Source organism: Lepisosteus platostomus, chromosome 1 (genome assembly GCF_059453375.1).
Source record: "Lepisosteus platostomus isolate fLepPlt1 chromosome 1, fLepPlt1.hap1, whole genome shotgun sequence".
Lineage (NCBI taxonomy): Eukaryota > Metazoa > Chordata > Actinopteri > Semionotiformes > Lepisosteidae > Lepisosteus > Lepisosteus platostomus.
Window position 1 is genome coordinate 55634763 of NC_142611.1, and position 22226 is coordinate 55656988.

At 38.9% G+C, this 22226-nt stretch overlaps 1 protein-coding gene across 2 annotated transcripts in view; it reads right to left on the reverse strand.

Annotated features, from left to right (window-relative positions):
- The window catches only part of tbc1d9 (TBC1 domain family, member 9 (with GRAM domain)), a 43762-nt gene extending 21749 nt beyond the window's left edge, over positions 1-22013 (reverse strand). For both annotated transcript variants that reach the window (XM_088632977.1, XM_088632969.1), the window contains exons 1-6: positions 21110-22013; positions 8444-8554; positions 4870-4988; positions 4281-4509; positions 2599-2860; positions 1626-1833 (exon numbers count right to left, since the gene is read on the reverse strand). In XM_088632977.1, the coding sequence (XP_088489103.1) occupies positions 1626-1833; positions 2599-2860; positions 4281-4509; positions 4870-4988; positions 8444-8554; positions 21110-21245 (1065 nt within the window). In that variant the 5' untranslated portion in view covers positions 21246-22013. The remainder of the gene's footprint in view (positions 1-1625; positions 1834-2598; positions 2861-4280; positions 4510-4869; positions 4989-8443; positions 8555-21109) is intronic.
- Positions 22014-22226: the final 213 nt, after the last annotated feature.

A 22226-nucleotide genomic window follows, 5' to 3' on the forward strand; every position in this document is an offset into this window, starting at 1 on the left:
TGCAAACTCTAATTTAATTTAAATCTTTCAGCTTCTAATTAAGGATACCAAGTTACCAGAGCTTCGTAAACAATGAATTTATTAATTACCCTGTTTCCAAGGTTATTTTGTTGTTTTTTAGGGAATCCAGACACAATCAGAGAAAAACAAATCTAAATTAAAGTCTTTATATATAGTCTTAATAGTGCAATAAAGGAAACTACTTAGAAGCAAGCTGTTCACCTATTAACTATTAGTTAACTATTTCTTACAGAGAAAGTGATGTTCAAGCCATGCTATTTTTTAAACAAATGTTAAGAATTTATCATTGACACCATAATGGAAAAGACAATCAACTCTGAAAATATGATGACAGAAGTACAGTGTACACACTTTTATGATACTGAATACTTTTATACATCTGAATATTATCTGCATCACACATAGAGAGTGAATCCTGAGTATGTGTATATATATCCAACAAGCTATCTAATGCCAGCATGCATGGAAGACTGTGTTCCTTAGCAACAGCAACCGTCACTAAAGCAGATAAACATCAGGCAGCTTCCACCTGGACATATTTAATCAGCTGCTGCTCTTTCTCAGTCTTCAAATTTTCCTAACTGGACACTTGAGTTTACAATTAATCCAGGTAACAACATATTATCAAAAGAACATAATTGCTAAGAGGATACATTTCTACGTAGATTAATATTGTTAAGAACTCCATCAAAACCCCTTCAAATTCCAAAGTAGCTCCAAAGTAACTTGACATCAATACCATGATTTTGTCATTTACTCCACACAGTAACAATCCTTTGTGTACAGACATGCTTCCTTTTGTTACTCCTTATATTCTCTTAATTTTCACTCACGCTTTCTGGTGCTGGTCTCTGTGCTGAACATGAGGATCGTTTAATATCATATTCTAACACTTTGGCCATAATTGGACATAATGATTGAGTAGAAGTTGGACCAATGCACAACTTCCCTTGCTTTAAATTCACCATTTTCTTTTTTTATGCAAGCATTCTGTTAGCCCCCTTGAATTGACTCACTGTTGTATAAGTGCTGGTACAACAAAGACTGGAGTTTATGCTGCATTTTTTTTTTACATATATATATTACATATATATATATATTTTAGAAATGTTCCATTAACATATTTTAATATGGGAGTTAAATATACATTTCTTTGCTCATTTGTGTTCTGATCGTACCCAGTAACGTGAATTTCTGTTCTTTTTTTTTCTTTACCTCCATGTAGCTTGTGTGGTATTCCTAGGAGAGACGCTACTGACATTTAATGAAGCTTTGGTCTAAAAAATGTCTTTACAGTGCTCACAGAGCCTACTGAAATGCAATTACAGAAAAGAAACCAAAGACATTACCAGTCATTACTGCTGCAAAGCCTCGGGTGGCAGATTGTATAGCAACCGCCTACTCAAAGAATTTTTTTTAAAATGAACTTTGATGGGGCAACTACACAAATGTCAAATGAAAAGGTTTCTACCCTTACCGTGCCACGTTCCTATTTAGGCCTGATAAAACAATATTGCTGTGAAAAAGATATTGCTCTGAGTCAAAAGTGTTTATCTTTTAACTCTTTGGGTTCCATGCTCATGGCAGGCCCCAAGCCTGCTCACCTCTCTGAGTGGAATAATGAGGCTGCACAGTGTCTCTTCTTTACTGGTGAAGCAGATGTAATTAGTGGAAACAAACATCTGGCCCACAATGTGCATTTTGTTGAAGGGAGTCCAAAGGGTGCAGTCTGTGTGTCCATCTAGTTTCTCATCTTTGGGCAGCCGGAATAAGGCCCTGTAGCGCTCGCTCTTGGCTCTTGCATCCAGATCCCTGCAGGAAACAACATGAGGACTTAAAATCTTATCCATCCTGATGCAACATCCCACCCCCAAGGGTAATCCATCCACCCATCCATTTTCTAACTGCTTTGTCCAATACCGAGTTGCGGGGGAGCTGGAGCCTGTCCTGGCTACAATGGGTGGAAGGCAGGATACACCCTGGACAGGACGCTACTCCATACCAGGTCACACACAGACACAAACACGTACACAGTCACAACAGGGCCAGTTTTCCCAAAAGCCAATTAACCTACTGTACCTGTATCTGCTTGGACTGTGGGAGTAAACCCATGGGGAGAAAATACAAACTCCATGCAGACAGCACCCCAGGAATTGAACCCAGCTTTGCCAGGCAATGCGCCATTGCGTAGATTGTAAAGTTCTTTTATTGGGGTTTATTACTAGAATAAGTACATTAAAAATATATAAGCAGATGGACATAAGCTACTACAGAGAGCTGTAGCAGATAATGTTGTACCATTGTGAACAACACATGCAAGGATTACAACGTCAGTCACAGAAACAAAATAACTAGTTAAAGGAAGCTGTTAAGTTCCATATACTGTACATAACCTAACACAAATATATTTGATGTTGTTTAACACTTCACAAGTGATGGCGATGTACGGACTATAGTGGTCATCCTTCATGTTGAAAAACTCTTGTACTGATATTGAGCCCCTTAAATCTCTTAAGAGAAAATGGGATGTTAAACGAAAATGTGAACGCTGTATGGCCATGTTGCATGGGGACTCACCTTTTAAGGGCTGACACTTTCTTGGGGGATTTCTTCTTTAGTTTTGGCAGAGACCTGTCTTGTTCAAAGCCCTTGTTGTCTAGAAGCTGCCTCATAGCTATGTTGGCCAGCTGTTCCATCAGCTTGAAGGTCTCATTGATATTGAGGAAGACAGAGAAGATGTGCTCGTTGGACCTGGTGCTCACTTTTATGATGTCTGGCAACAGTAAGGTGGGGTTTTTCTCTAGCTGAGTGATATCTGCCCAACGGATCACTAATTTTGCTAAAGAAAGAAAAAGAACAGAATTTTAAAGACACTAACAGACACATATTCTCATAGTAAGAAGCTCTACTGTATATTTTAATAAAATGGTAAAAAGATGAGAAAGAATACAATTCTTCTTCCTTTCCATACAAAAATGGTCTTCGCATTTGTTTAGACAGCTTCTTCTGTTATTTTTACTTTATTAAGTCACCTTCTTCTGCAGATGCCATATGGTATTTTCATGTGACATTTTTTTCTGTGTTAATTTGGGTCTCTCAGGAAATCACGTTACTAAGCTACAGTGAGAAGCTGCCACTGTACTGAAGCACAATTCAATAAGCTCATAAACAGAGAAAGATTTTCCAATTTCACAAAAAATAATTAAAGACTCTTTTTATCTCAAACATATTTCATCAAATAGACATTCTGTGGTCAGAAAAGAGTCACTAACAACATAGGGGGATAGTTTAGTCCCCCAATTAATCTTTTAAACTATATTACAACATATAAATTATTACTTAGTTCCCACACAGGAGAAATGCCTTTTTATGAAAGTAGATGTACTCAACATTTACAAAAGACAGCTAGTATTAAACATAACTTCATAAATACACTCATACCCTTGTATAAGAACGTTCGATATACAAATTTTCGCTCATCTGAACATAAAGAATTTGTACCATGTAATTTGTTATAAGAACAAAATTTCACTAATCCAAACTTTGAGGTTCGAAAGAGGCCGATTTTGGATGAGAACCTTCTGGAACATTTGAATTAGGCGATACCGGACAGATGCTTGTTTCTGCGCCGGCGACAGGCATTATGGTTAAGGACGCTGTGAGGCAGCAGTCCTTTGTTTACCAACACAGCGAAAGCTTGTGTACTCATTTTTTAAGTGTTTTTTTGTGTTTGTTTTGTAGTTGCTGTTAATTATGGGCACTAAGGAAGAGAAAAAGATTCTTTAGTGTAATAGTCGACAACAGTATGCACATCGTTCTAGCCGATCGCTTGAATAGAGAACTATTACGGAAGAATGAAAAATGTTAATACTATATCATTAATTATTTTATGGCTATAGTTGGCTTATTTGAGTAGAACTGCATTGTTCACTTAGCTTGCTATAATGGTCTATATGGTATTATATGTTTAGAGTGGTTTTTGAGTGAAGTTGTCTTCGGTTAGGAAGGGGGTAGAATTTTCCCCATAAGAAGTAATGGAATTTTTATTTTCGATTTACAATCTCCTGCCTCCGGAATAGATTTTCAGGAACGAATTAGATTCAGATACTGAGATATGACTGCACAGTATTTGATTAAATGGAACAACAATTCCTCTACCATCACCAGAATAACTTCTGACCATATGATGTACTGTACGTCTTTGTAGTTTCCTCAGAGTGGCTGTTAGAGGCTGTGCATCAGTCAGCCGGGGAGTTTACCTTCCTTGCCCAGCAGAAAGGAATAGAAGCAGAGGTGGTTGATGCTGAGGTAGACCCACCCCTGGCGGGGCACTTTGCCTTTCCAGTAGCTACAGGAGTAATAGTTCACTAGCTTCTCCTCCTCGGGCATCCCGAAGAGCTTCCGGAATTTGGCCGTAGCTTCCTTAAACTTCTCAGTGTCATCATCCTCCCTGATGTCATGGTTCTTATTGTACTCGGCTATGATGCCCTAAAAACAAGTGACAAAATCTATACACTCTGGCAACACACTAATAAATGTAACATGGCATTTATTAATATCTCCCATAAGAAGTACAGAAGTACAATAAATTAATATTCTATGCAATTCTATCTTGATAGACAATTTAAAACATAAATATTAGGTGGGCATGTTTCTTTTTATACTAATCTGCTCTGACTAATAAAATGTTCACAAGAATATTGACAAACGGAGGAAAATATCAAGTCTGGCAATCTTTACAAGATTTTAGTCTTTACATAACTACCACATACAGGTTATCCCTTCATGTGTACAAGATTTCGCTACTGAGGAGACAGCATGCAATGAGAGAAAATCATTAGCACCTACCTGAATTTTGCCTTTAACAAAAGTAGTGATGTCATTCTCGTTCTCAAAAATAGACAGCGTCTGCAGCAGATTCTGCTCCAGCCATTCCCAGTGTTCTGTAATCTCCTTCCGTGAGCCGCCTGGGGAAAATGAGACACCAGCATCTCATTCTCACCGTAAGTAACTCAGCAGAACCTGTTTGTGACACTCTTAAGAGGTATCACCAAAGATCTCAACAATGTTTCAGAACTTCATACTGAGATATGGTAATAAAGAGTTCAAGAACCAGCCCTCTTTACAAGCTTAATTCCCAGTTCACTGCTCTAGAGTTGCTATCTCTGCAGTGCCTAATAGTTTCAGAAATTCACAAACTATAACATAGCATTTTTAGTCTTTCACACAAATTAACTTCCGAGGTTCAATCTAGAGGCCTCAGAGAGTAAAGTCAGCAAAACGGCTCAGGCAAATCACCTCCATGAAAACACTGTCTCAGCAACACCGAGTTCTCATACTGAGACCATGGCAAACCTGAGTAATGAGCAAACAAGAAAAATCTTGACTTTTTCTAAGCATATTGAACAGCAAAGCAAGAAATGAGAAAAAGATGGGTTCCACACATAGCAACAAGCGTGTTGCTGTACAAAAGTAAACACTCTAAACTGAAAAGCCCCTGGGAAGCCCCATATGTTAAACTCACCTTTAACAACAAGCCCTGGTGAAATTCGATACTATGATCTGTTCAAAACGAAAAGTCACTTCATACATAAATACACACATTACATAAATTCATGAGTGAAATGCTGTCATTGTATGAAACTTTGTAAAAATCTCTTTTCATCAAAGAAGGTATTACAAAACAGCAGCCAAATAAAATTCAATGCAATTCACCTTCTTTGGTTAAATTGATATTAGCTTTATTAATATTTTTCATTAAAGAGGTTCTGGAAGTTAAGGAGAAAATCACACATTTGCACACGTTTTTTATAACTTTTATATTAAAAGACAAAATGTTTCTTAAAAGCCATGCAAAAACCTAAATTAGCAGCTGGTGTTAGTACCTCCCAAAAACTAGACCTTCCAAATTTTGTCAAGCAGAGATCCAAAAGCCTCTAATAAGTATCGTTTTAGTCTCTTATAGTTGTTTACAAAGATCCATTTTTTTTCTAAATTGCTTCCCTGAATGTACTGAAACTGGATCAGAGTATATTGCACTGGCCTAAGAAAGCTCACCGCTCAACAGAAATCCATCCACTCTGTGACCTTTCTGTGCTACTTCCTAATCTCTGGCTCCAAGCCCACCAGCAAATTAACACTCGTTTAGCTGCATTAGCAAAGTCGGCTCAGAGGCGCAGTCTCCCTCCCTCCACTGGAGAAAAGGGTTGCCATTTCGACAAACAAGAAGAGCACTGCCTCGGCTTCCATTTCAGGCCAAAAGGAGAACAATTCACTACCCAGATCTGTAGAAAAAATCTCATAGTATTGCCGACTTTAACTTACATCTGCATCTTTTATTATAAACGTGAAGTGGGAAGACAGAAAGATGTCCTACGATGAACTCTGAGGTGCCATAATGCTTCCTGAAAAAAAGACTAATCCTTCACTGTTTAACAAGGTGGTACTTTCACAAACTTCACAGTCATACACTTGCATTAAGGTCTCAAACTAATCAGCTGTCAGATAACAATCAGCATTTACAAACATGGGAGTGTTATGGAACATTTTAATTTGACAGCTACCGTACTACGTCTAACACGAAAATTAGAAATGATTAATTTTATTAATCAGAAATTGCTTCAGCTGGAGTAAAAAAACATGTCAAAAATCACTGACTGGATAGCATTCATGGTCTTGATTTTCTATTCAGTGAAGAAGTTATCTTCATCCAATCAAGGAAAAATAACTACTTTAATTTTAAACAGTTTAAAAACCTATTAAAAACACTAACGCTTCCGCACAAAGCTGGTTAATTAAAAAACTCTTCTACAACTTAAAGGGATGTACAGTTATACTGTATGAAGTAGAAAGTTATTATTAATTAAGAATCAGTGTATGGGAAATAAGAAATAAACCCCTGTTTGACATAGGACAATTAAGAGAGTAATTAGAATCAGGTGGTTAAATAATTTGGTAACAATAAGAACTTAAGTTTGTGTAGCCCTGTTCTATACAATGGCCAGAATCTTTGTGACCTCGGTGTTCTCCCCAAAAACAAGCTGGAAAAAACATTCCAGATTTCACAAAGAACCCCAGAGTAACATCTAAAGATCTACAGGCCCTTTTTACTGCAGCTAATGTCCGTGTAAATGCCTCAAACACTAGAAAAAGAATGAAAGGAATCAGTTTTCATGGGTGGGTAGCTCTCTAAAAAGAATGTTACTATCTGTCTCAAGTTCACCAAAGAGCCTCAATGAGAAACATTTTATGTGCCAAAATCCTGACCCTGCCTAGCATGGTAGTGGGGGTATCAGGGTTTGGGGCTGCTCTGCTGCCTCAGGAACTGAATGGCTTGCCATCATTGATAGAACCACAATTTTGGTGAAGTATCAGGAAATTTTGGAGGAGAATGTCAGGACACCCCTTCATCAGCTGGAGCTGAGCATTAGGTGGGTAATGCAGCAAGACAAAGATACTAAACACACAAGCCGATCTACAACAGCACAAATGAAGATGAAGAAACTTTACATCTTGGCTACATCAACGCTCAGACCTTAACCCCACTGAAATGTCATGGCAGGAGCTGAAGCGAGCTGTTCTGGCAAGGAAATGTCACTGTCTTGAAGCAGTTCTGTAAGGAAGAAGGAGCCACAATTCCTAAACGCAAATGCAAGAGACTGATAAACAGGAAATGTGTAGCTGCAGTCATCCCTGCTCAAAGAGCACCACCAGTTACTGAATCTAAGGGTTAACAATCTTCACGAGGACATTTACTGTTGGCTTATTTTAATTAAATATTGACTTATGTCTTTGTGTTATATGTTTAATTAAGTTATCTTCATCTTTTACTATGATTTTCATGAAAATCAATTTTTTTTTTTTACGATTACGGTCTATGGATATATGACAAAACAGACCAACCTAAGGTTCACAGGCTATTTCTCGGCACTAGGCACTTCATAGAGAGAAAAAAAGCAAACAAAGCTCTCACAGATTCACACACACCTGCAGGTACAGTCATCCTAGACTAGTAGCAGAGCATTTCCTTACATTTCCTCATTTCCAGCCACTGAAACTAAGACTGAATCAATGTAACACAGCAAGGAGTACCCACTTTAATGAACTACACTGCTAAAGTAATGTAATGTAATTTCAAATTGATTTAAAAAATGCCTTTTAACAGTACCAGTGTGCGACAATGTTGCAATTGTAGATTTACAATGGGGAAAAAGGAAAAGAAACTGATTAAAAGTACAGTGGGGCTGGGGAGGGGATGCGTCAGGAGTGATGCTTATGGCCCTCAAACTGAGAGAAGTGTGTTCAAGACACTTTAAAACTGTCTGCTTTACAGTTCACGCTCTTTACTTGCCATATGACTGCAAAGACCAAAAAAAACATGTAACATATTGAACACAAAATGACTGCATTTGATTTACTGTACCATGGGCTATTGTCCAATACACAAGGGAGTCAGGTGTCTGGTAGAGAATTCTGTAGGGAGCAACACGAGCACTAGAGTCCAGGACCACATCCAAGGTTCCAACCAGCAGACCTAGAGGGGAAAAAAAGGAAAAACACAAATGAGGAAGCAAAGACAAAGTGTCTTTTAGGCTACAAAACAGTAGGCGTTTTATAAAAGCTGTCTTTGTAGCTGTCTTAGAACTGCCATCAACAAACCCAGCTCAGTGTGCACACTGCATATCTTTAAGCATGACTGGTTAGAGACATCAGCAACACGTGTGGCTGGAGACACATGGGAGAGGAACACAAACATGTCTGACTGAATCAAGAAAAAGACAAGTTGTGCCTGCTGATAATCATACTAAATGTGTCACGGTGTTGACAGCTTCTGACAAAGAAAACAGCGAGGCCACCGTGTGATTACATAAAGCTGAACCCTAGTTCCCTGCATCCCAAATGTTTGCCTGTATTTCGTGATACAGGTACTGTATGTGAGACTGGGAAACACTCATGTATCTCCAGGTCGTCTGGCTTAGCAGCAGCAGAAGACAAGAAGTGAATTACAGCACAATCATATGAAACATGTAGAAGAGACTAGGGCTGTGAAAATAAATAAGGACTTAGACCTAGATGTTACCTGCACCTGACATGATTTAGAATGTAGCACATAAAGATAGTGATTTACAATGGACTCACTGTACTCTTTTTACATAAGAGTATAACACAATCTAACAGTTGAAAATGTGTTGCTGAGCATCTGTGCAATGGTCAATATATAAACAGGAAATGGCTTCAACAACACAGCTGACAATATGAAAGCACACAATGCTAACAGAAACATCTATATATAAAACAAGAAACATTCTAACCACAATGAAAGGACTTGAAATCAATTGTTTTTTTCAGCCGCAGAAAAAGGAGCAATGCTTTATTTAGTGTACAAGACAAAGGTAAACAAGGCACCATATACTGTTCTTTTTCAAATTCAGAGGACAGTTCAAGTTGAAATATTACTGATATCTTAAACAAAAGGTCACTCATTCCATTCTCTCTAATGCAGCTTAATCCAAAGAGTGAAGATGCACCTTGGTCTAAACAGGCAGTGCTGCCCAGCAACTCATCTCTCTTGTTACCACCTTGAAGATCTCTGCCTCTAAAGCCTTCTTTCCCACTCTGCTATCAAACAAGCAGCTAACACTTACAGGTTTCACTGACAGTCACTTAATCCTCCAACTGTATAGGCTTTGAATACTACTAATGAGCCATTGGAAGAGACTATTCATCTTAGAAATTAAGAATTAAAAACTTGTGAAAGGACAGTCAGAAGGAAAGTAAGCAATCAGGATGTATCTGATTTCCTTTTGAACAGCTCTGCTGATGTGTTTTTCTTTCTGAACATGTTTTTGCCGCAAAGATTTTTTTTTTGTTTCCGAGCACTACACTGCTTCCTATTCAATTCAATCTGAATTCCTTTCAGGAAATCACTTGACAACACTTAAGGTTAAAGTACCATTTAAATGCAGAAAAGGGGGAAATGAGAATTCCTGATCCATAAAAGCCTGACATTCAGAAAACCAACTATAATTTGTACAATTCTGGACTACTGAGTACTCTATGGCGGAATAAATCAAAATCACTGTCAAATTGAGGCAGAAATGAATGGGATTACGGCACTGACTCTGCGATGAGAAAAGCAATGATGAAATTTAGCAGGCGCCAGAACCTTCACATTAACAACGCCGAGGGGCAGAAACAGTCGAACGCCCACTGATGACATATAAAAATGATTAGATTGTGTCAGTGTATGATTTTAAAACACCGTTAACTAAACCACAATCACAATCTTACCTGCTTAATATAAGAAAACAAACCGGCTTGAACAGCATTTTAAAGAGTAAGGAAAATGTACAGTCAAAACAGGCTTGTAAGCAGCAGATAGGCCGAAACGCGTGTGCTTGGAAATTGTGGTCTCCGGAGAGTTGAAGAGACTTGAGGAAACAATGCCAGAGCCAAATGGGTGAGATGACATCAGCAGAAGAGTAAATGTGAAGAAGAAAGCTTGCTAAGTACCAATCACGTTAAGTGGGCTGAAAGGCCTCTGCTGGTTTGTAGCCTTTCTTGTGTTCTTACACTGTTGTTCCTCCTCTTCTTCTTTCTCTAGGATGCACACAGGTCCCAGCCGGCAAACCGGCCTGTTATCTTTCTCGCAGGCAAGACATGAGAATAAGGACAGAGAAGGGGGAGGCACAGCGAAGACCAGACAAGATCAGTGCGTGTTCATTACACACAGACCTGCAGAAGGAGAACTTCATGATGAGAAAAAGCAACGTTTTTCCTCCATCGCATACTTCATGACTTTACAGTACAGTACATCATTTTCCAACAAAGTATGATCTGACATGAGACATAGCCTCGGTTTTTTTAGCTTTGCCTTTTTTTTTAAGAAGCTCAGCCACAGTTTGTAACAAAAGGGGTTTTGTGGTCACCAAGACGTGGTGATTTCAGAGTGTTGTTTGTACTACTGTGATGACACCTGCAGAGTGTGGTTGACACAGAGCTCTGAAATTTTCACCTCTTCACAAATTCAAGCTTTTAACTATATCAGACACCATCACACCTTTGTACGGGACTTTCGGTATTGAAGACACATACATAATGGCAAATCTACCAGAAGGTAACTGCATCTCTTTTGTGTAAGGATAAAAGTTATTTGTGACATTAGTGCTGCACACAAGAATCTACTGTGCATGAAACGTGAAGGAGCTACAGTAGGTTCTCCAGATGTGTCACAGACAGACTTGTACAAATCCCATCTCTGCAGGGCTGTCTCTGAGCAATAAATGAATCAATGTCTAGCTGTGCAATTCAAAACACAGTGCCTAATAAGAGTTATTCTGATAACTTATCACTTTCAAGATAACAAGAAAACCAAAGAGGGAAACATTATGTATATATAACCCTGTCAAAATCAACTTAAAATTCCTACACCGTATACATCTGTAAGCCATCAAAAGAACAGAATAAAAAAAACAACTCTTTAAATACCTTTTAAGTGTTATTTTCAAACTCAAAGACCTTTAAACCCGAAACCACTTAATCACCTAAAACAAAACAATATATCTAATGGCCTGAAAAAATACTGCAGTTGTCATAATGAATTAATGAATTTCAGCATGAATTTCAGGGTCTTTCACAAATGTCTTTTTTATCATTAGCAGGAAACTGGAAGGAAAATAAATAATTTTCTTGAACATCAGCATGAGGACATTGTTTGTATTTTACTGAAATAAAAGGTTCTTACTACCATAAAATAATCTGAAGGTGTGTGGCAGTTTCATGTGAGTCCTAAAACAACAGCATTGGTATGTTCCAGAAGGTAATGCAAGAGAGTTCCCATCAATCCTGCCTGACATACCATATTTCAGACCAGACTAAGGTTAGGGTACAAGAACCATTCAATTTTTAATCCATTTATTCTTCTATTTCCACTTTTACCCAATGGAATGGGTCTTCTTCACACTTTTAATTTTACTCAGTTTTAGAGCACAAGTATTGAACTTTGCAATATATTGAAGGCAGCCAAATGGGAAAAAAAAGTTGGGAGAACAGTTTCACTCTTCCTTAAGTTTACTTGGGTTGCTTAATGCAGCCATGAGGTTAAAAAATATATAAGGACTGTGAGAATGCTAACCCTAACCCTAGCTGGAGAATAAACTGAGCTATTCTGCAATCTGTTTCTGAAGCCTACCATTCATCAGATCTGAAAATGTTCCTCATGTCACAAGACATATAGCAAAATCAAATCCATTAATTAAAACTCTTGTAAACTGATCTTCTTCAACACTGTATCTTATTTAGGGAACTTTTCAAACTGTTGACAATCACTAATGAAATGGCATTTTGGATGCCGTGCATCAGATTGGAAAATGTTCCTCACTCGACAAAATATAAACCTGAACCAATCAAATCCATGGATGAAAACTTGCTTAAATTGATCTTCTTCATCATTATATCTTTTTAGGCACTTTTTCAAACCACTGATGATCACTATTAAAATGGAATTTAAATTATCATGTGTTTCAGGCCACACCAGGGCTCGGTTTACAAGAACCACCTAAATGTTGACTCTATTTCCACTAGAAATGACAACATTTTCAGATTTCACCCAATTACATGGATTTTCTTCACACTTTTAATTTCACTTAGTTTTTGAGCACAATTATTAAATTGTGCAATATACAGTTAGCAGCCAAATGTACTAGAAAATAAAGTTGAAGTTGGGAGAAAAGTATAACTCTTCCTAACGTTTATTTGGGACTGAAAATAAAGCGGTTAAATAAAATTTCTAAGTGCTGTGAGAATTATAACCCTACCCCTAGCTGGGGTTTAAATTCAGCATTCCTGCAAATTAAAATGGAAACTAACAAAGGATAGAGGAAACATACTGCAGAGAGTATTTGTTAAGCCAGGAGAAACAAGAAAATGAACCAACGTCAAAAATGAAAAACAAATAAGACTGTAAACAGGAAGTGCAGGTGCAAGGTAAAATAAAGCAAAGGAAACCACGTCCTTGTGCATTAATCAGTTTAATAAAATAGCAGGAGTTCCTAACTGATTCTTGGGAGTCTTACTCCAAGCACATTTGATTTACCACTCTCTCACACTTCATACATCAGCCCTGAACGAACAGAGATGTAAGTGCAGAAGACCCCATAACCCCCTTTTCTGTCTAAACACTCTGTTCTACATCAGCTGGCAAGAGACACAAAACAGAACCTTACAACCTCACATTAAAAACAACTCTGCACAAAAAGGCTCAACAATAACCACATTTAGTTCAAAGATGACTGGGGTTATGCACTTTCTCAAGAATTAATGAAAGATTGGTAGCCAAAGTCTGTAAATGTTTGTTTATTGTAGCGTGAAGTGGAAAACAATCAGGCAGTTGTCCTGGTTAAGCTCCCTGCAATCTACAACAACCATAACAAATTGTTAAAAACTGGAATCTCCCTGTTTCAAGAACCTTTAATTTCAACTCCACTAATCCAGTACTTCATGTTTGCAAATGTTTGATTCCTCTTAAATGTTTTATTCTGTGACATACAGTAAACACATTATAAGGTACTTAAAGGTGGTAGAAATCTTTGTTAAAATGAGTCTTAATAAGATGTAGGCCTGATGGCATAATTAAATACTAAAATTAGTTCAAACACAACAACTAGGAATCTTTTTCAAACCTGGGCTTCTAAATATTCCAACATTATTTACCACAGTTCAGCCCACACTGGGAAACCAAACTGCTAAACTAATGTAGAATGCTACATTTGAGTAGCATTCAAATGTTTTTGGTTAGGTCAAGTCCTGACAACCACCCTACTAAAACAATTCTGATTTAGTCATGTTTATGATGTCCAGACAGGACCATAGCATGTGTGCGGTGAGACAAAAATGACAACAATTTCACTAACTACACTATTCAGTTTACAGTCCTAAGAAATATAGAAGGAACCAAACACATCCCTTCAATCCACTGATCTTATTCCTTTGTCTCAAAAATGTATCAACCAGCCTATTGTGGAAATAAACAATGACTTATCAACATATGACTTCAATGTTTGCACAGGATATGACAATCTATAATGTCATATTCTGTGTACACTCACATTACTCTGAATGTGAGCTGTGCATTACAGTACATTCCTTCTCAGAATGCCAACTGTTCTTTTTCTTTAAAAACATACAATAGACATTAATTAACCAATCAAAGAAAAACCCTCCTGTGGTCTCCTGACCGGAACAGGAATTACGTTATATACTGACAAATCTATAGCGATTGAGAAACACCTCGTAGACTGAGTTAATTAAATAAAACACTCAGTACAGCTAAACGTCCCACATATCTGCTCTTGTGCACGTTCATCAGTAGGGTGTATCAGATCTCTCAACATAGAATGAAATTGGGTCTGTCAGTATGTTCTAATCTGCTTATGGGGAGGGAATAGGGAGATGACAAATCAAGGTTTTTGTTTCATATTTCTCCCTTAATTGAGGATATAATTGAATAAAGTACACGGCCTTCCATTTTGACAGTTTTATAATGAAGCATGAACAAGTACAGGCCAGGCGAAGGAAGCCAGACGTGCTTTAGTGCACTGAGCTTTTCTACATTCAACCACGCACTGCACAATAGTCTCAGTAAGAATGACGGTATAAGTTTAAGCACTATTAACTAAGAACCATAAAAATCAAGAACAAAACTGATTATCTTTCATCACAAAATATTAGGACATTTAAAAATTCATAAATGTACTGAGCGCTCCCCAGCTAAGTCTTACAAAGTAGGACAAAGCTAGAAACAGGTTCACTGTATAAAATACATGAACTAACATTTATTTATGAAGTACATGGCACTCTGTCATTTCTGTTATATTTATGAAGATGTGATTAGTTCTTCACAATGGATCCCTGTTCCTCATTTCTTATTGTGAAAGAAATGCTCATGATGAAAAAGGGAATTTTTAAAAAACTGCAATCTGGAGCTATGAGTGCACTACAGAGTGAGCAAAGCCCATTCATGGGGTATGAGACAAGATGGGGTCACTTGTTTTCATGTACTGATCCTAGAAGCCAGACCCTTATGAGAGCACAGTGCTGTAGATCACCTGAACAAACACCAACCACACTGTAAGTCTTGCACAAACGCTCTTTGAACACTAACGAAGAAAGCATAGAACTGTTACACAACTCTGTGATTCTTTTTATTTTGGGGCTTTCCGATGTAACAACAGCCTCTCAGTCACCACACAGCTCTGCACCACAAGGTACCTAGGAAGAGAGTCACAAGGCCAGGAAGCACAGAGTTGACGCTGGAATGACAGCTATTAGCAAGGAGAGTCAAAGGTCTTTCAGCTGGGAGGAGATTCTGTCTGGTAATGCAGGAAAGTGATCTAACTGCTGCATCAGCTCACTCTGTGCTTTAGATACTGTATATTATTGTCAAAATAAAGAGGAAAAAATATCATTTTTTCATTTTTCGACAACAGATATTGTATGACAAATCTGTTCAATTAAATTAAAAAAAATAATTAAACAGATTTACTGTGTACAGTATTCCTGTAGTTAGTACTCCTTCGGATTTGGGTGACTCTTCTGCTACGGATGACAAGATGTCAGTGTGTAGTGTCGTGAGCTGTGAAGTTCTGGCACTTCTGAGGGGTGATTTGTGACCAATCCAACTGGCAAAATTGCTCCAGGTGCTTCAGGCCTTTTGTCTGCCATTTGAAAACCACCATCTTGACTTTGCACCGCAAATATTCAATTGGACTGAGGTCTGGAGGTTGAAATGGCCAAGCAAAGTTTACTTTGCATTCCGCTTAGCACTTATTTGTTGACTTCGATATATGCTTTAGATCACCCATTTCCTGCCAAGCTTGAGCTTCCTGACAGAGAGAATTGGGTGTTTGGCACATATTCTGGTAAGTATTGGGACTAAATGATTCCCTCTATCTTAACCAGGGCTCTAGAGCCCATAACACTGATAAGAAGTTCGAGAATAAAATGGTTCATATCATAATATATTTCCAATTGTCATTAATATATAGTTCACTCGAAATAACAACACCCAGGAATTAAGTGTATCGGAAGGATTATGAAGGATTATGAAGTGTTTAGTGAAAATGTTGCTTAGCCCTCTTGGCGGAGGGCTGACCTCTTGGCCATAGGATGAGGTGGCTGGGATCCCCATGAGGAGTGACCCAGGGTGCGAAGGTGGAGCTGGGGTGGAGGTGGGATGTAAAAAGACGTGTGCGAGGGAGAGAAGAGGATCACCTACAGTATTTATACTGTTTTAGGAGAGGAAATGGCATCAGGAGTGATTGCTAATTACTGATTGAACTAATAACTCGGCTGCTGAATGACAAGAAGAGAGCCTTTAGGGGGGGGGGGATAAGGAAGAGGTCAAGCGTGTACAGAGGGAGCTAAAAAACAGAGAGCAAGGACGCCTACAGGAGGAAGGTAGAGGACAGGGTGAGGGACGTGCTGTATGGAGCAGCATGAGAGAGATCACTGGCTTCAAACAGGCTGGGGGCGCAACGGCGGGGAACCTGGAGATGGCCAACGAGTTGAACCAGTTTTTAAACAGGTTTGATTCAGGGCCCTCTGTGGCTCAACACCCATCCCCCCACGGCCACACACTCCCTAACCCTTCACAGCTGCAACTGCCCAACACCTCCTCCAACTTCTTGAGGAGGCTCAGGTCCTTCAATGTATGTAGTAAGACGCTACATATGTTCTATCAGTCGGTGGTAGCGAGCGCCATTTTCTACGCAGTGGTATGCTGGTGCCCTGGGATTAGAGCAGTGGATTATTAAAGGCTGAACAAGCTCATCAGGAGAGCAAGCTCTGTCATTGTGTCTGACCTGGACCCCTTTGAGGTAGTAGCTGAGAGGAGAATGGTGTCCAAACTAGGGGCCATCATGGACAACATCTCCCATCCCCTCTATGACAGGCTTGCAGGAATGAAGAGCACGTTCAGCAATAGACCGATTCATCCACGATGCGACAGGGAGCGCTACAGGAGGTCATTCTTGCCTTCTGCCATAAGACTGTACAACGCATCCACCTTGCGTCTGGGCAGAGGCAACATTGACAGTGACCTGTTTCTGGACTGAACACATCTACACATCTACTGCTACATCTGTTCTCTTTCTTTTCCTGTTTACAACCTTTTTTGTGCAATATATGCCAGGGACCCGTGCAATACATTTATGTATAAGCAATACATTTATATTTATATCTATATCCATATTTACATTCATACAGTATGTGTGATATGATTTTTCTCCGTACTGTTCTGTTCTAGTTTGTTCTTTGTGTGTTCTGGACTGTAAGTAACTCCTTTAGTGCACCCCTCACTGTACTGATTGTATTGTATGTATTGTACTATTATTATTATTGTATCATTCGCTACACTGTGGCTGTGTTGTCTGTGTAAAGCTGCTGTTGCACTGCAATTTCCCTCACGGGATCAATAAAGTATCTATCTAATTACCAAGTCTGATTGAACTTGGCTGTTGTCATCCATCCCGAATTTTCATTACAAACTCCACTTTTTTAATTAACTTTGAGACACCTCCTTTTGTGGTTGTCCCCCAGAAGAAGCTTCTTCCTTACATTCACATTTCTGCAGGTAACACCAAACAGTGGTTTCTGACACTTGTGTCCTGAAATGCCACACTGTGTCAGAGACCTCCTGCTGTTGTCCCTAGATTTACTACTGAATCCTGAAACAACCTCTCCCACAGCCGATGGAGGGAAGACACATTTTTACATTCTTTAGCAACAGGCTGCCAATATACCAGTAGTTCTTAAATTTCTTAATAATGGACACTGTGGAAACTACTAGCTTCAACTTTTTATGTTTTTTCTATAGCCATCACTCAATGACCATCTGCCTGCAGTCCTCAGAGAGCTCTCTGACCAGAGCCATGATCATATACTGTATGTGACTGCTGAGTGTTATTGTAGATGTGTCCTTGTTAGATTTTATTTGACGGAATACACTGGGGGTGAATAAATGTGATAATCCTACTTTCTGGAATCAAATTTTTCATGACAAACATAACTTTTCTCTGTACAACACAATTATAATAACAGTATAGTATATTTAAACAATGATAATGTTTCTTGATTAAAGCAATCTGTAATTAATTCTGTCATGTGATCCAGTTTCACCAGGGGCTGATGGATACATCTGGAGGGCACTGTATATAATGGTAAAAACCATCCACACTTGCTTTCAATACTCACTGGAGAAAAAATAGTTCTTCTAGATATTTTAGTACAACTGTATATCGATGTCAAACAAGAAAAATGGAGGCAGTGTTAAGGAGGTCCTGCCGCAGGGGCTGAAGCAGGGTATGTTTTTAGAATTAGTATTTTTAAATTAGTGCTAAGGGCAGCATTGTGCAAAAATCATTAGTTAACACTTTCGATCCCTTCTTTGTAAGGTACTGTAGAAAGCATAATGCTACTTTATAAGGTAAACAATTACTTTCTGAAGCAATGTTTCTAGCTGATTAGGGAATGTAATAATTAAAAAAAGAACAAATTCAACAAGCCTAAATAGTTCCAAAGAAGCTGTTCATTTTTCGGCTAACAAAAGATACAATTTTGCAGGCACAGAAATTAATATAGTAATGGACTAGAGTCAATTATTTCATCACACTGAATCTCAGGCCTCTTCCCCTGGTAGAAATATCTTCATTCCTAATGAATACAGCCTGGTTACAACATGTTACAGCTCTGTGTGCTGGCACAATACTACAACTAACATGTGACAAAGACTAGCCACTGCAGCTGTACTTTCCCCATCTCCTGCTAATTGGTTTGATGCTCAAGCTCTGAGTGTTCACGTGAGACAGGCGTAAAAAGTACGGTGTTTTCAAATCTAAATGAAATGAGAATAATACAGTACATCAGACTGAACTTTGAGTAGCTAGACACATAATGAAATTACAAGCAGGTAGCAGGGAGCTCCGTCTCCACATTTCCTGAGCCCTTCGTGTGTCACAGATTCTCAGACCTGCCCAGGCTGACTGCACTGGAAAGTGGCCGACTGCAAGCCATATTCCCCGTGCCCAGACTGCCCTGCAGGAGATTTACATAACAATGACATCATCCCCAACCAGCAACCCTTCCGCTCTCTACAGCTTTCATCCACTCAGACAATAACCTACCCCTGCTGCAGGCAAGAACAAGTCACAGTAATGTTCTAGCCAACAGAGCCATAGTTTCGTAATGGGTCTGAAGAAATTCCTGGAGGAATCCATGTAAATACAGTATGTCCAGTAGGAATATGTATGATTAGGTATCACTGCATCGTATTGTGCTGACAAAATGGTAAACAAGAAAAGATGAACTGTTTATTAGGACAAAATCAAAGAAAAGTAAAACGTGGTACTCAGTCACACTTGTAAGTATATAACGTCCTCATTTAGTAAACCAAGAGAAATGCAGATCACCAAGAGAGATGTCTGAAGAGAATGGTGCAATTTTGCCTCAGAGGGTCTGATATTTAAATACTGAAAACGACAGCAAACATGGCAGATTAGATACAGAGGCAAGAAAATGCACGTACAGTATATAGAATGCATCTATCCTTGATTTCTAAAAAGAAGAGAAAATGAAGTTCCAAATTTTAATCTGGATATATTCTGAGGCATGAAGAAATTAAGGTTCAATTGCCTAACGATCCACTTTAATATTGCAGAAAAAACATGGGTGTCTCCAAAACATTATTTGTTGTTTCTTTTGGAACCAGTCAGTGTGAACTGTACTTACGTAGGTGTTTTGTGGTTTCCATTATTTTTCATAAGTAAAGAGTGGCTTTAATACAGTATGTATTATACACCTTGTGAGGCACAAATCTTGCAACTAACATGACCACAGAAAACCTGAATAATGGAGCGGGATTTCATACATTATATACAAGAGAAACATGTGGCTGCTGGCGTGAACAGTAACTCTAGGGGAAGCTCATGTTGAATTGCAGAAGCCAGCATTTCCACACAGACCAGCCTCGGAATTAAATGCATCCATTTCTATCACATTACAAGGATGTGATGAGACCAGCTATAGAAAAAAAAGATCCATCAATCAAAAAAACAAATGTTGCTGTAAGATCACTACGACTCAGTCATCCAACATTTACAAGATGCAAGATATCCAGAAAAAGTGTTGGATATAATAAAAGAAATAGGCTAAAATGAATGTGAAAGCAGAACATTTAGGCAACAGACTGTTAATTTTTGTTTTAAAAAAAGTTAAATTTGAGGTAGTATGTCATAATTTAACCAGCTCAGGAAAAGGAGCAGCTACAGATCTGGTCCTTACTGGGTCGAGAGTCAAGTGTCAGTGTTGAAAGTAGTTTTGGTGGCTCAGTCAGGACTGCATTCTGCATTCTGAAGGACATGATGTCGCTCAGATTAAATATAAAACATATGTGCCTTAATGGAACCTCTCTGGAACAAAGTATTAAAAAGATACTGGTTTACATACAATCTTCTTAAGTTCTGGCCTGACCGCTTCATACTTACCAAACTGCACAAGTGAAAAAATACATGGGTTTCAAGATTTTTTCAGACTCAAAAATAGTTCACTGAATAATAAACACTGTGTCATATTAAAAGCACAGTCCTATAATGAAATACAGTCGTATTTTTTACATGTGGATATTTGGAGCTGGGAGGCCTGGTGTCCAGGGGTCACCCACCAGGCGACCTATGCCACGTGTCAGGCTGTGGTACTCGGGGGGGGGGGTTGGCTGTATTAGACATTTTTTTTTATTGTGGGGGCGGGTGTTATACTGTATTATGCACCTTATTCCACTTGATTTGGTCACTGGAATTCACTGTTTTTCAACGCCTCACGCGTAGAGTAACAATGTAAAGAAATAAAAAAAACGTTAAATTAAACTGTCATTATTACAATTGTAATTATTTTTTTCGGTACATCTCCGAAGGCTCTTGTCTAGTTTGTGTCGTAATTCTACCATACGATCTTCAAACAAGCCAAATAAACGAATTGCATAACCTTAAGTCATTCAATAATGAATGCATTTGATTTAGGTGGAGTGTGCTCCACTTACCGGCTAGCCCTCCTCCTCCTCCTCCTCCTCCGCCGTGCCCCTTCCTCTTCTGCAGGATGAAGTAGGGATTAGCTCTCTCAGTGATCCACAGCGCGCTGGCCAACAGCACTTCCTCCGGATTAACCCACATCTTCATAGATATTTCGTTAAGAAAGCATCAAATCCCAGCAACTCGACTGCAAGTCCGGCAACGTCAGTCACGGTCACAGAAGCTACGAATCCTCAATGCGAGAGATGACTCGCAAAATGGAAAAAAAAATCATTCGAGGTGGATCATCATTATCCTATAACGTTACGGCCATGCACACTGAAGGCACAGAGCTAAAAAGGTCATTATAAGATCTATCCTATTTTCAAGCTATTAAAATGATTAACAATTATTATATGTTAAAACAACTATGTGCAAAACTGGATAATTTCCACCTGAGGCTACAGTACATTACCCTACACCTCATTCAAGGAAAAGGTCCCTACAGATAGTCGATCAATTCCAATTGTGGATGTTACTTGAAACTCCAGTATTATTAAAGAGCAAGACATTGCTTATGTCAAGCAAAGATGACGGGACGCATCCAAGCCCGGCGTTTTGAAGATGCCAGAATTCTGCCGGAATCCATAGATCCCAGTCGAGCTCTAAAATCTTTGTTGCCGATTCAGATCCGAGAAATACCGCCTGTCACGGCAGCCCGCAGGTACAGCGCGACAAGGATGATCCTTGCTTGCAGATGGAATAATCTTTTCAAGACGGAGCACTGAGGAAAGTGATCATTTATGCCTTTTGATCTGTATTAACCCCTCTCCCCTCTGTGCAGCACAGCAAACGCTCTTTCCCAAACAAACAATACGGTGCGTTTCCTCGCAGCACAATACAGCACAACACTCAGCAGCGCCTCACAGCCGTGCGATATCAACAAAGCACGTCACGGGGTGTCCACACGCATACGTCAGCTTGATGGAGGGTGTTGCTAAAGATACAGTATGGAAATTGCATTACATCAAAGAACGTGTAGGCACAGTGAATTTGTCTGTAAGTTGTGGAATCCGGCCTTCGTTATGAGTTATTTTCCAATTAAAAGATTAATTTTGAATGAAAGATTATATCGTAGTAATGCCACCC